Source organism: Rhamphochromis sp. 'chilingali' (assembly GCF_963969265.1).
Source record: "Rhamphochromis sp. 'chilingali' genome assembly, chromosome: 15".
NCBI classification, from domain to species: Eukaryota; Metazoa; Chordata; class Actinopteri; order Cichliformes; family Cichlidae; genus Rhamphochromis; species Rhamphochromis sp. 'chilingali'.
In genome coordinates, this window is record NC_137942.1 from 24,582,070 (window position 1) to 24,595,407 (window position 13,338).

General features: G+C 37.7%; 1 protein-coding gene and 1 long non-coding RNA gene across 4 annotated transcripts; one reads left to right on the forward strand and one right to left on the reverse strand.

Annotated features, from left to right (window-relative positions):
* Nucleotides 1–4,112: 4,112 nt before the first annotated feature.
* Nucleotides 4,113–7,243, reverse strand: LOC308411477 (uncharacterized protein). 2 transcript variants are annotated; one of them, XM_080905383.1, is made up of 6 exons: nucleotides 6,461–7,243; nucleotides 6,103–6,265; nucleotides 5,499–5,645; nucleotides 4,916–5,090; nucleotides 4,606–4,771; nucleotides 4,113–4,453 (listed from the first exon to the last, which is right to left on the reverse strand). In XM_080905383.1, the coding sequence occupies exons 3-5, from the start codon at nucleotides 5,551–5,553 to the stop codon at nucleotides 4,606–4,608; spliced, it is 396 nt and encodes a 131-aa protein (XP_080761509.1). In that variant the 5' UTR covers nucleotides 5,554–5,645; nucleotides 6,103–6,265; nucleotides 6,461–7,243; the 3' UTR covers nucleotides 4,113–4,453. The 2 variants fall into 2 exon arrangements, with proteins under 2 accessions (XP_080761509.1, XP_080761508.1); XM_080905382.1 differs by lacking the exon at nucleotides 6,103–6,265 and having other exon boundaries at nucleotides 6,461–7,242.
* A 1,890-nt stretch (nucleotides 7,244–9,133) lies between these two features.
* Nucleotides 9,134–11,756, forward strand: LOC308411481. Of its 2 annotated transcripts, XR_013974386.1 has the most exons (5): nucleotides 9,134–9,472; nucleotides 10,382–10,550; nucleotides 10,887–11,100; nucleotides 11,229–11,337; nucleotides 11,457–11,756. It is a non-coding gene; the product is annotated as an uncharacterized lncRNA (long non-coding RNA). The 2 variants fall into 2 exon arrangements; XR_013974385.1 differs by having other exon boundaries at nucleotides 10,887–11,337.
* The last annotated feature ends 1,582 nt before the right edge of the window (nucleotides 11,757–13,338 follow it).

Genomic DNA, 13,338 nt, shown 5'->3' on the forward strand with positions numbered 1-13,338 from the left:
TAGGAGAAAATATATTAAAATAAAATAAAACAATAAAGAAAATAGAAAAATAGTAAGGAGCAAAATATTAGAGAGACATGGTAAAAGAGAAAAGATGACTGAATATATATGTATCTATAAATATAAATATATGTACATTAGTGATTAAATAAGAAAATCTTGAAAAGAAATATGACGGGAGGGCAGATGGGATATTGCACAGGAATGAGCAGCAGAAAATTAAAGTATTGCACTTGTGACAAAGCTTGTGATCTTTCCTTCCATCCTTCTTTCCTTTGTGACAATGCTTGTGATCCTTCCATCCATCCTTCTTTCCTTTGTGACAATGCTTGTGATCCTTCCTTCCATCCTTGTTTCCTTTGTGACAATGCATGTGATCCTTCCATCCATCCTTCTTTCCTTTGTGACAAAGCTTGTGATCTTTCCTCCCATCCTTCTTTCCTTTGTGACAAAGCTTGTGATCCTTCCTTCCATCCTTCTTTCCTTTGTGACAAAGCTTGTGATCTTTCCTTCCATCCTTCTTTCCTTAGTTTAGTTTCAGTTTTCAGATTTATTTGTCATATGCAAGTTAGCACAGGGTCAACATTGCAATTAAATGTGTTTGACGAGCAGCAGTCACTCAGCAGCATGCACAGTAGGAGAAAATATATTAAAATAAAATAAAACAATAAAGAAAATAGAAAAATAGTAAGGAGCAAAATATTAGAGAGACATGGTAAAAGAGAAAAGATGACTGAATATATATGTATCTATAAATATAAATATATGTACATTAGTGATTAAATAAGAAAATCTTGAAAAGAAATATGACGGGAGGGCAGATGGGATATTGCACAGGAATGAGCAGCAGAAAATTAAAGTATTGCACTTGTGACAAAGCTTGTGATCTTTCCTTCCATCCTTCTTTCCTTTGTGACAAAGCTTGTGATCCTTCCTTCCTTCCTTCCATCCTTCTTTCCTTTGTGACAAAGCTTGTGATCCTTCCTTCCATCCTTCTTTCCTTTGTGACAAAGCTTGTGATCCATCCTTCCATCCTTCTTTCCTTTGTGACAATGCATGTGATCCTTCCTTCCATCCTTCTTTCCTTTGTGACAATGCATGTGATTCTTCCTTCCATCCTTCTTTCCTTTGTGACATTGCATGTCATCCTGCCTTCCATCGTTCTTTCCTTTGTGACAATGCATGTGATCCTGCCTTCCATCCTTCTTTCCTTTGTGACAATGCTTGTGATTCTTCCTTCCATCCTTCTTTCCTTTGTGACATTGCATGTCATCCTGCCTTCCATCGTTCTTTCCTTTGTGACAATGCATGTGATCCTTCCTTCCATCCTTCTTTCCTTTGTGACAATGCTTGTGATCCTTCCTTCCATCCTTCTTTCCTTTGTGACAATGCTTGTGATCCTTCCTTCCTTCCATCCTTCTTTCCTTTGTGACAATGCTTGTGATCCTTCCTTCCATCCTTCTTTCCTTTGTGACAATGCTTGTGATCCTTCCTTCCATCCTTGTTTCCTTTGTGACAATGCATGTGATCCTTCCATCCATCCTTCTTTCCTTTGTGACAAAGCTTGTGATCTTTCCTCCCATCCTTCTTTCCTTTGTGACAAAGCTTGTGATCCTTCCTTCCATCCTTCTTTCCTTTGTGACAAAGCTTGTGATCTTTCCTTCCATCCTTCTTTCCTTAGTTTAGTTTCAGTTTTCAGATTTATTTGTCATATGCAACTTAGCACAGGGTCAACATTGCAATTAAATGTGTTTGACGAGCAGCAGTCACTCAGCAGCATGCACAGTAGGAGAAAATATATTAAAATAAAATAAAACAATAAAGAAAATAGAAAAATAGTAAGGAGCAAAATATTAGAGAGACATGGTAAAAGAGAAAAGATGACTGAATATATATGTATCTATAAATATAAATATATGTACATTAGTGATTAAATAAGAAAATCTTGAAAAGAAATATGACGGGAGGGCAGATGGGATATTGCACAGGAATGAGCAGCAGAAAATTAAAGTATTGCACTTGTGACAAAGCTTGTGATCTTTCCTTCCATCCTTCTTTCCTTTGTGACAATGCTTGTGATCCTTCCATCCATCCTTCTTTCCTTTGTGACAATGCTTGTGATCCTTCCTTCCATCCTTCTTTCCTTTGTGACAATGCATGTGATCCTTCCTTCCATCCTTCTTTCCTTTGTGACAATGCATGTGATCCTTCCATCCATCCTTCTTTCCTTTGTGACAATGCTTGTGATCCTTCCTTCCATCCTTCTTTCCTTTGTGACAATGCATGTGATCCTTCCTTCCATCCTTCTTTCCTTTGTGACAATGCATGTGATCCTTCCATCCATCCTTCTTTCCTTTGTGACAATGCTTGTGATCCTTCCTTCCATCCTTCTTTCCTTTGTGACAATGCATGTGATCCTGCCTTCCATCCTTCTTTCCTTTGTGACAATGCATGTGATTCTTCCTTCCATCCTTCTTTCCTTTGTGACATTGCATGTCATCCTGCCTTCCATCGTTCTTTCCTTTGTGACAATGCATGTGATCCTTCCTTCCATCCTTCTTTCCTTTGTGACAATGCTTGTGATCCTTCCTTCCATCCTTCTTTCCTTTGTGACAATGCTTGTGATCCTTCCTTCCTTCCATCCTTCTTTCCTTTGTGACAATGCTTGTGATCCTTCCTTCCATCCTTCTTTCCTTTGTGACAATGCTTGTGATCCTTCCTTCCATCCTTGTTTCCTTTGTGACAATGCATGTGATCCTTCCATCCATCCTTCTTTCCTTTGTGACAAAGCTTGTGATCTTTCCTGCCATCCTTCTTTCCTTTGTGACAAAGCTTGTGATCCTTCCTTCCATCCTTCTTTCCTTTGTGACAAAGCTTGTGATCTTTCCTTCCATCCTTCTTTCCTTAGTTTAGTTTCAGTTTTCAGATTTATTTGTCATATGCAAGTTAGCACAGGGTCAACATTGCAATTAAATGTGTTTGACGAGCAGCAGTCACTCAGCAGCATGCACAGTAGGAGAAAATATATTAAAATAAAATAAAACAATAAAGAAAATAGAAAAATAGTAAGGAGCAAAATATTAGAGAGACATGGTAAAAGAGAAAAGATGACTGAATATATATGTATCTATAAATATAAATATATGTACATTAGTGATTAAATAAGAAAATCTTGAAAAGAAATATGACGGGAGGGCAGATGGGATATTGCACAGGAATGAGCAGCAGAAAATTAAAGTATTGCACTTGTGACAAAGCTTGTGATCTTTCCTTCCATCCTTCTTTCCTTTGTGACAATGCTTGTGATCCTTCCATCCATCCTTCTTTCCTTTGTGACAATGCTTGTGATCCTTCCTTCCATCCTTCTTTCCTTTGTGACAATGCATGTGATCCTTCCTTCCATCCTTCTTTCCTTTGTGACAATGCATGTGATCCTTCCATCCATCCTTCTTTCCTTTGTGACAATGCATGTGATCCTTCCATCCATCCTTCTTTCCTTTGTGACAATGCTTGTGATCCTTCCTTCCTTCCATCCTTCTTTCCTTTGTGACAATGCATGTGATCCTTCCTCCCATCCTTCTTTCCTTTGTGACAATGCATGTGATTCTTCCTTCCATCCTTCTTTCCTTTGTGACATTGCATGTCATCCTGCCTTCCATCGTTCTTTCCTTTGTGACAATGCATGTGATCCTTCCATCCATCCTTCTTTCCTTTGTGACAATGCATGTGATCCTTCACTGTTAGACATTTTATTGTATTTTTACAGCAACTTACTGGCAACACTATTGCCAGTAAGTTACTGTAATTACTAATCTACAGTATCTTTACTGTTGTGATGTTTTACAGTTCAACCACTTTACTGTAAACATATATTACAGTATAACAGCTTTACTGTAAACGTGGTTTACAGTTAAAAAGACTTACCGAGATTAAGTTTTATAGTATCACTGTACTGCAAATGTGGTTTATGGTATAACACTGTAATTGTGTACAGTATAATTTGTTTAGACTGTAATTGTGTTTTACAGCATATAAAATAATATTAACATTCATATTCAATATAAGAACATTTACAAAAAACAATATAATTCAATAAAGTAGTCTCAGAATAGTGAATTAAACCAACATTTATTGTTGATATTTTTTTAACAAGAAAAACATTTTTCAACTGAATAAAAACAATGTCAATAACCAAAATAAATAGAAGCGTACATGAAAACTACACAGTCCTTCACCTTTCCGTGTCTGATTTTTTTAAGGAAAACAGTTTTTCATTCCACTAAAAACAGGACAAACCCACCAGCATGAACATTAAATAAACTATTACAATTGTAAAACAAAAATCATTTACAAAATGTAATAATTATCAGTGGGTCCCAGGAAATAGAATGTGACATGGGATTTAGATTTCCGTTACCAGGATGGTCGGGTTCAGCGTAGTCTTTATCACCACCTGTCAAAGACACATCATCAATATTCATGTTTGCTCAGGTTATTCACTTGTTCACATCTGTCTGAGATCATTCATACTGTTGTATGGATGTGTGTACAGTATGTATATAATTATCAGCTATGTAAAAGATATTATCATCTCTGTATTCTTACCTAGTTGGAAGTCCTCCATTCAAACTCAGAGAGCCGCTGGAGGAAGGTGGTGATCCGAGGGCTGATGCTTGTAACCTTCCTCTTTACGACACGACCTGTCTTGCAGCTTGTACCAAGTTTTGCAGGGCATTTTGTTCCCATGTCTGGATTGATCCTCACAAAGAACCTTTTAACGGAAAAAAGGCTGCTTTAATTTCAAAATTAAAACATACATTACAGCAATCACCTATATGTTTCTGCAACTGTAGTCAAGCTATCACATATATTTCATTCTTAAATGGTGTAAGCTTTAATGGTGTAAAGTATTTACCTCTGTATCATCTCCTGTGTGATGGACGCTGACTCCTGATACTCAAGGTTGAAAACGTAGTATGACGCAAAGAAGACAGCAAGGGTGCTGGCAAAGTCATGCATCTGCTCAGGCTCATAAAATACCTTGCCCTCCAAACTGATCATCCAGCGGCTTGCAGACATGAAATTATTCCCTAAAAACAGACAAGAGTCCAATAAGACAATGTGCTCACCCTTACAAATAAGGTTTCCACAAGAATGCTGGATAGCAGGCCTCACACTGTAAAAAAATAGAATCCACACAGTTTGCTGCTATTTCTCTTATTATTTATTATGTAATGAAAATTATGATCAATTACAGGAAAAAACTGCCTAATGTTTTGGCATTTTGGCCTGTGCTGAAATGTTAGGCTGTTTTTTCCTGTTGGTCATTGTGTATAATAAATAATAAGAGAAACAGCAGCAAACTGTGTGTATTCTATTTTTATACAATATAAAACAGACAAACCCCTGTTAAGTAAGTTGTTGTGGGTACAAATACCACAATAATTACATAGATTTTTTACAAAAATATTACAAGAGGATTGAAACTATTTACTTACCAAGCGCTATTACCCTTGGTGTGATGGGTAAGGTCATCTCTCTCTCAACAGACATCTTGGTGGAAAAAGCCTTTAAAACACAAACACTGAGGCTACATCACACTGTCAGCGCAGCCAGCAAGGGCAGGAGGACAGCAATGCACCACACTGGGCGGGAAAAGACAGAGAGACAATTGTTAATTTAATGTTGCATTTATTTAACCCTTGAAAAATATATTTACATAAGTAAATAAAAGAAAAAAAACACACAACCCATCTTTTCAAGAATAATTCAACTAATTGCTCTTTTGACCAACCTAACACAGACGTTACACGGTTTTCCTATGAAAAAGACCCTGGAAGACGTTGTATTAAAGGAAAAAAAACATGCTCCCCTTCCCACTTAAAAAAATAATAAATATTAAACTTAGGTTGGAGTTCCTCATGCCACCAACCTAATGTTATATTAACTTTTTAGTGTTGTGTACTGCAGCTCACACAAAATTAAATAAAGCAGGCTAACCTACATGAGCAAGCTCAAAACTGGATAAGATTGTTTTAGCAGTCTCTAAATTTCCAAAAAAAAAGTTGTCTTTCTTTATTCTCATTAAATGTGTATTTTTACCTGCTGCTTTAGCTGAAGCTAAATGTCCCACTGTTAGCATGGCCAGCTTCTCAATAGTCATAGAACAGAAGCGCAGGAGGACAATGCACCACACTCGGCGGGAAAAAGACAAAGACTGTCGTTGTGCCTGTGTTCTTCGCCCCTCCCCGTGGAAAATATATATCTAAATATATATTTAAATAAGAAAAGAAAAAAACACACACAACCTATTTTTTCCAGAATAATTCAGCTAATGTGCTATTTCGACCAAGCTAACACCGATTTTAAGCCCCCCCCCCTCCCCCCCACACACAAAAAATATATATGCTCTTAAGAATTAATAAACGAGTATGTTAGGTAGGAGAGTCCTTTGCATTACCTTATGACGTCCTGTTTGCAGTTTCCACACAGAGGTCCAACAATAACGAGGTGCAAAATCTTTTGTCCTCTCGAGCATATCGTAATGAAGAGTTAACAAAGTTGGACTGTCTTTCCTCTCCTGTCAATCACTGGATCACAGGTCATGTCAGTCAGGATATGGAGTGGTGGTTGGTAGAGGTAGGTGGGTGGGCGGGGCCAGCATGCATTCAGTGTGTGTTTCACTAAGTTGGGTTGACTAGTTCCCAGAAGAGTTCTGTACATGTTGCACGTTCAGTAAATGAGCAATTCAGTTACTGCTCGACTGAGAAGCCTCCGCCAAATTATTACAATATTCTCCACTGACTGAAGTTCGCCTTTGGCAACGCAGTGGCAAGCACACATTTGCAGCAGCTGTGCATGTGCATACAACTGCATGCAGCAGATTAGATGATCAGAATTCTTGAACCTTACACACAGGCAAGTCCCCTAAAAAGTCAAAACCATAATACTTTCACTGGTATCATACTGACAAATGGCATAGGTTGGAGGAAAATCTGGAAATGGTTGGCAGTGAAAGAGTTAAAATGTAATGCACTATTGCAACCAACCACTGAAAGAGTAAAAATACACAAACAGTATGATGAACCATTCAAATCACATAATACAGTAGCACTACTGCTAATGTGTTAACGGTAGGTATAACTACTACCGCAATTTTAAAAAATACAGTAAGTAAATGTAAATAACCTTAATATACCCATAATGCAAAGCAAATTACAGTAATTAACTGTAGAAATGTTTTCAGGTAAGTTACTGGGCATTTTGTGGTATTTTACTGTGAAAAATACAGCAAAGGTTAACAGTGTTCCTTCCATCCTTCTTTCCTTTGTGACAATGCATGTGATCCTTCCTTCCATCCTTCTTTCCTTTGTGACAAAGCTTGTGATCCTTCCTTCCATCCTTCTTTCCTTTGTGACAATGCTTGTGATCCTTCCTTCCATCCTTCTTTCCTTTGTGACAATGCTTGTGATCCTTCCTTCCATCCTTCTTTCCTTTGTGACAATGCATGTGATCCTTCCTTCCATCCTTCTTTCCTTTGTGACAATGCATGTGATTCTTCCTTCCATCCTTCTTTCCTTTGTGACATTGCATGTCATCCTGCCTTCCATCCTTCTTTCCTTTGTGACAATGCTTGTGATCCTTCCTTCCATCCTTCTTTCCTTTGTGACAATGCTTGTGATCCTTCCTTCCATCCTTCTTTCCTTTGTGACAATGCATGTGATTCTTCCTTCCATCCTTCTTTCCTTTGTGACATTGCATGTCATCCTGCCTTCCATCGTTCTTTCCTTTGTGACAATGCATGTGATCCTTCCTTCCATCCTTCTTTCCTTTGTGACAATGCTTGTGATCCTTCCTTCCATCCTTCTTTCCTTTGTGACATTGCATGTCATCCTGCCTTCCATCGTTCTTTCCTTTGTGACAATGCATGTGATCCTTCCTTCCATCCTTCTTTCCTTTGTGACAATGCATGTGATTCTTCCTTGCATCCTTCTTTCCTTTGTGACAATGCTTGTGATCCTTCCTTCCTTCCATCCTTCTTTCCTTTGTGACAATGCATGTGATCCTTCCATCCATCCTTCTTTCCTTTGTGACAAAGCTTGTGATCTTTCCTCCCATCCTTCTTTCCTTTGTGACAAAGCTTGTGATCCTTCCTTCCATCCTTCTTTCCTTTGTGACAAAGCTTGTGATCTTTCCTTCCATCCTTTCCTTAGTTTAGTTTCAGTTTTCAGATTTATTTGTCATATGCAAGTTAGCACAGGGTCAACATTGCAATTAAATGTGTTTTACGAGCAGCAGTCACTCAGCAGCATGCACAGTAGGAGAAAATATATTAAAATAAAATAAAACAATAAAGAAAATAGAAAAATAGTAAGGAGCAAAATATTAGAGAGACATGGTAAAAGAGAAAAGATGACTGAATATATATGTATCTATAAATATAAATATATGTACATTAGTGATTAAATAAGAAAATCTTGAAAAGAAATATGACGGGAGGGCAGATGGGATATTGCACAGGAATGAGCAGCAGAAAATTAAAGTATTGCACTTGTGACAAAGCTTGTGATCTTTCCTTCCTTCCATCCTTCTTTCCTTTGTGACAAAGCTTGTGATCCTTCCTTCCATCCTTCTTTCCTTTGTGACAATGCTTGTGATCCTTCCTTGCATCCTTCTTTCCTTTGTGACAATGCTTGTGATCCTTCCTTCCATCCTTTTTTCCTTTGTGACAATGCATGTGATTTTTCCTTCCATCCTTCTTTCCTTTGTGACATTGCATGTCATCCTGCCTTCCATCGTTCTTTCCTTTGTGACAATGCATGTGATCCTTCCTTCCATCCTTCTTTCCTTTGTGACAATGCATGTGATTCTTCCTTCCATCCTTCTTTCCTTTGTGACATTGCATGTCATCCTGCCTTCCATCGTTCTTTCCTTTGTGACAATGCATGTGATCCTTCCTTCCATCCTTCTTTCCTTTGTGACAATGCATGTGATTCTTCCTTCCATCCTTCTTTCCTTTGTGACAATGCTTGTGATCCTTCCTTCCTTCCATCCTTCTTTCCTTTGTGACAATGCATGTGATCCTTCCATCCATCCTTCTTTCCTTTGTGACAAAGCTTGTGATCCTTCCTTCCATCCTTCTTTCCTTTGTGACAATGCATGTGATCCTTCCTTCCATCCTTCTTTCCTTTGTGACAAAGTTTGTGATCCTTCCTTCCATCCTTCTTTCCTTTGTGACAATGCTTGTGATCCTTCCTTCCATCCTTCTTTCCTTGGTGACAATGCATGTGATCCTTCCTTCCATCCTTCTTTCCTTTGTTTAGTTTTAGTGAGAAGGGTCTGGCTGCAGCCACTGTGGAGCTCCACAGTAGCCGGAAGCACGTGACCTCCACAGTAGCCGGAAGCACGTGACCTCCACAGTAGCCGTAAACACGCATGGATACCGTGGAAGTCTTGCAAGTTGATCGCAAAGGTTAGTTAAGTCTTTCTTATATAAATTTGCCGTTAGTGATTTCATAATTCTAGGAATCGTCTAGTTTTCTTACAATGATCATGTTGCCACTTTTTTTGCGTTACAACAACATTCCTCCTTATTTTAATGTTTTTTCATCGTGCTCCATGGCAGAGAAACACACAGATATGCTTTTTCCTAGGCCTGGTTTTAGTAAGAGAGCTGGATTAACGGCTTCTGTGGGCGAGAAGAAGCAAAAACCACATTTTGCATTAGAGTATGATTTATTGTTGGCGTCAGAGATGCAAAATAACGAATACTTCAATACTGTACTTAAGTAGAATTTTCTGGTATCTTTACTTCACTGCTGTACTTTTTTGTGCCTACTGTATACTTCTTTATACTTCTACTTCTCACATTTTAGCACGCGTATCTGTACTTTGTAATCCGTACATTTGTAAATCAGCACGCGTGCTTTGGACGCAAGATTACTTCAAAATTTTGTACATAAATTATATTTTAGACCCTGTACTTCTTACTTCGACTTGACTAAAAAGTCGAGCCAGTGCTTTCTAAACAGAGGTATCTAAACTGTAGTAAGGAACGTGTGTACTTGTGACACCTTTGGTTAGCGTCAACACTGCAAATTTCGTCACAAACAGATTTATATATTTATCAATACTTCTATTCGTCATTCTTTTCTGTACAGCTTTTTTATTGCCCAGATTTTAGTTAGCCTCTGTTCAATTGACTGTTATATGTCAATAGAAACATATCTCACAGATTAAAGTGTCTTTTAAAATATTTGGGTTTTTTTTTTCAAGAATTTTCTTCCCAAATCTATTACATGCCAAGTGTAAATTGTTATTTCTGCTAAAACCTTAACTTAAATGTGTATATGGTGTTTATCTGTTTCTCTCTGTGTTTTAGATGCACACATCAATCTGGAATTCAGGCTTAAAGCCAGAATTGCAGGAATGCAACACGTGTTGCAGAGGACTCTTTCACTGCCCTCTGTGCCCCACTTTCAGCCCTACTGTCAGGGCAAAGATTGAGGAGCATCTAAGTGTGCATATAAAAAATGCTTTGCCTTTAAAAGGTATGTTTGTATTAAATATACTTTATAGTTATAAATATGCACTTTTTTAAGCACTTCTGCAGTATCTTTGTTGACTTAAAAGTTGCTGTTGATATTGTACAGTTCAGTGCATTCATCTGCAACAAAAATAGTGTTTTTATAAAATATATTTTTATTTACTTTTCACCACTTTTCTTGACATAACTTTTGTGATCCATACCATTTTGCTTTCATTATTGAGGTTGGCTTGGATGTTTTTGTTAACATGTACAATCTGATTGTTAGACAAATTGATTGCATTCTATACAACTACATTTAAATTACATCTGTTTGTTTGTTTGTTTTTTTCTCTTACAGATAAAATGATATGCCGGTGCAGGCAGCCTTGTAGGACAACAGGACACTTTCACTGCCCTGTCTGTAAGATTACAATCATACGGCGTGGGGATATGGCAAGGCATTTATTGTCTTGTCAGCATTCTTCAATGCCAAGTCAGCCACCATTATCAGGACTGCTCCCCGCTGAACTCTTCGAGGAGACCCGTCTCCCCCCCCCAAGGTTTTGTCTTCGGTATCTGAACCATTTTCTGAGTCTTTGTTAGAACATTCATAAGCTCTACCCTCTGTGTTCAATAAAACTGCAGCTGATGGAAAGTCCATGAAAATGACATGCCCTCACTGTGGCCTTACTCTTCGTAGCTCTGGCAAGCTATTTGCACACTGGAGAGAGGAAGCCAAAGCTGTGCTTGAAGGACAACACGTGCCCATTTTCAGACTGAAAAAGCGCAAGTTCCAGGAAGTCAGTCAGGTCAGTATTCACTTTAAACAGTAGTGTAATTACATGGTTAGTGACATTTGAATAACTGTTAAAAAACTGTTCTGCAACAGAGAAATAACTATGTTTTCATCCCCATTTGCCTGACACAGGAGCCAGCAGTTGTTGAAGATCTGCGTCCTGCTGTGCAGTGGGCTGTCCAAAATAAGGCACATGTAACAATGCCCAAATATCTGTCCTTAAATCAAGGGGACCAGCAGAGGGTCTTAAGAGACATGTCAGAGGAAGAAGACACTGGAGCAAGGGACTTGTTCCTCTTTGTTTTTCAGTTTGCAAAGGACATGGAGCTCTTTTTGAAAGCATGTGCTGATGATCAGGGGCTAAGGGTCAGTGCTATGTTTGACATGTAATGGACAAATGAAGGCACTGGCTGTGTTTGTTTAATATGTTGTTGTTGTTGTTGTTGTTGTTGTTTTTGCATAGTACAAAATTCCAATTAAACTTATTTCAAAATGTTGTTCACTTGATTCTGTGTCCATACTTATAATAAATGATTACAGTGAAACAGCATTAAATGTAAATGTAACAGCATTTTTTTAAACTTGTAATTTCAAAATAAAAAGCTTATTGTTGATATTAACAGTAAAGAATTGTAATCAATAATATTTTTATACATTTTAAACATTAACACTCTGGGCTCTATCCTGGCTATCTGTGGACACTTCACTTATTCTTTTTTTTTGACTACTGCACTGCAGTGGACCAAAACAATGACACGGGTTTGATCTTAAGGATCTAATAGTTATGTGTGTTGTGCATGACATTGCCACACAAATATGTATTTGCAAGATAGAGTAGAATAAATTATGACGCATGAAATATTACATAGGCTGCAGTGAATTTCTGTTGATACAGCCAATTGAGCTTTGAGTTTCCCAGTCAAACTTAGCTTTGAAGCACCTGCTAAAAACACTTTTACTCTTTTACATTTCATAACAAGACACCATAGCCAAAATATTAACAAAATATATATTATTAAAAAATTCAAAGCTGCACATACAGCAACAAACACCGTTAGTAAATGTGTCCTGGAGTTTATGCAGGTGCAGAAAGTGCTGCTGCTGTAAGTCAGCCTAACAGCTTACAGATCACTTATTTTTCTGGAAAGATGGTAGGAAGGGCATCACTGCTCATTTCTACAGTCTCCCAGATCTTGGAATACAATCCCTTTGTACCATGAAACCACTTCGCAGTACTAGGAGTCCACTAAAACCTATAAAGAGAGTGATCCTGGAAGAAATGGGGCACACACTAGTGACCTCAACAATTGCAAGACGGCCTTTTCCCCGATGCTCAGATGGGGAAAAAAAGGAAGTTTCATGAAAACATTAGGACTTTATCACCGTTTTACCAGAAAAGTTAATGGTAATATATAACCTAACTGGCTATAAAGAGTAAAAGATTTAGATACAATTTTGATTTTGATGAAAAGGACTGGTGCTATTTTAAAGAGTCACGTCGGTAAAAGTAGATAAATGTTTTAAGAAATATACATTTTATAGCATTTTGTGAACATACACAAAAAGTGGCCATTTTTGGCAACAAACAAGCTGAGAGAGAGTTGTATATTTTTGGCTCTCCTTGAACAAAAATAATAGTGCATAATAATCAATGTTGATGTTAATCAATTAGATGTCCCAGACACTACTATTAATAATACAGCGGTGCCTCGTTTATCGCTGGTGTTACGTTCAAAAAATAACCCGCGGTAGGTAAAATCCATAGCCAACTTTATATTTTACAATTATTACAGATGTTAAGACTGTAAAACCCCTCACTACATGCTTTATACACTTTTCTCAGACAGGAATGAACATTTTCACACTTTTCTCTTTGTTTAAACACTCTTAGAGTTCAAACCTTTGTAGAAACACAAGTCCAGTATTATGGAATGAAACCTAAAGGTGCATTTGAGGGTGCAAAACGTTTCGTCGGCATTGTTGTGTTTGTTTGGGAGAAAACTTCCAAACGTAC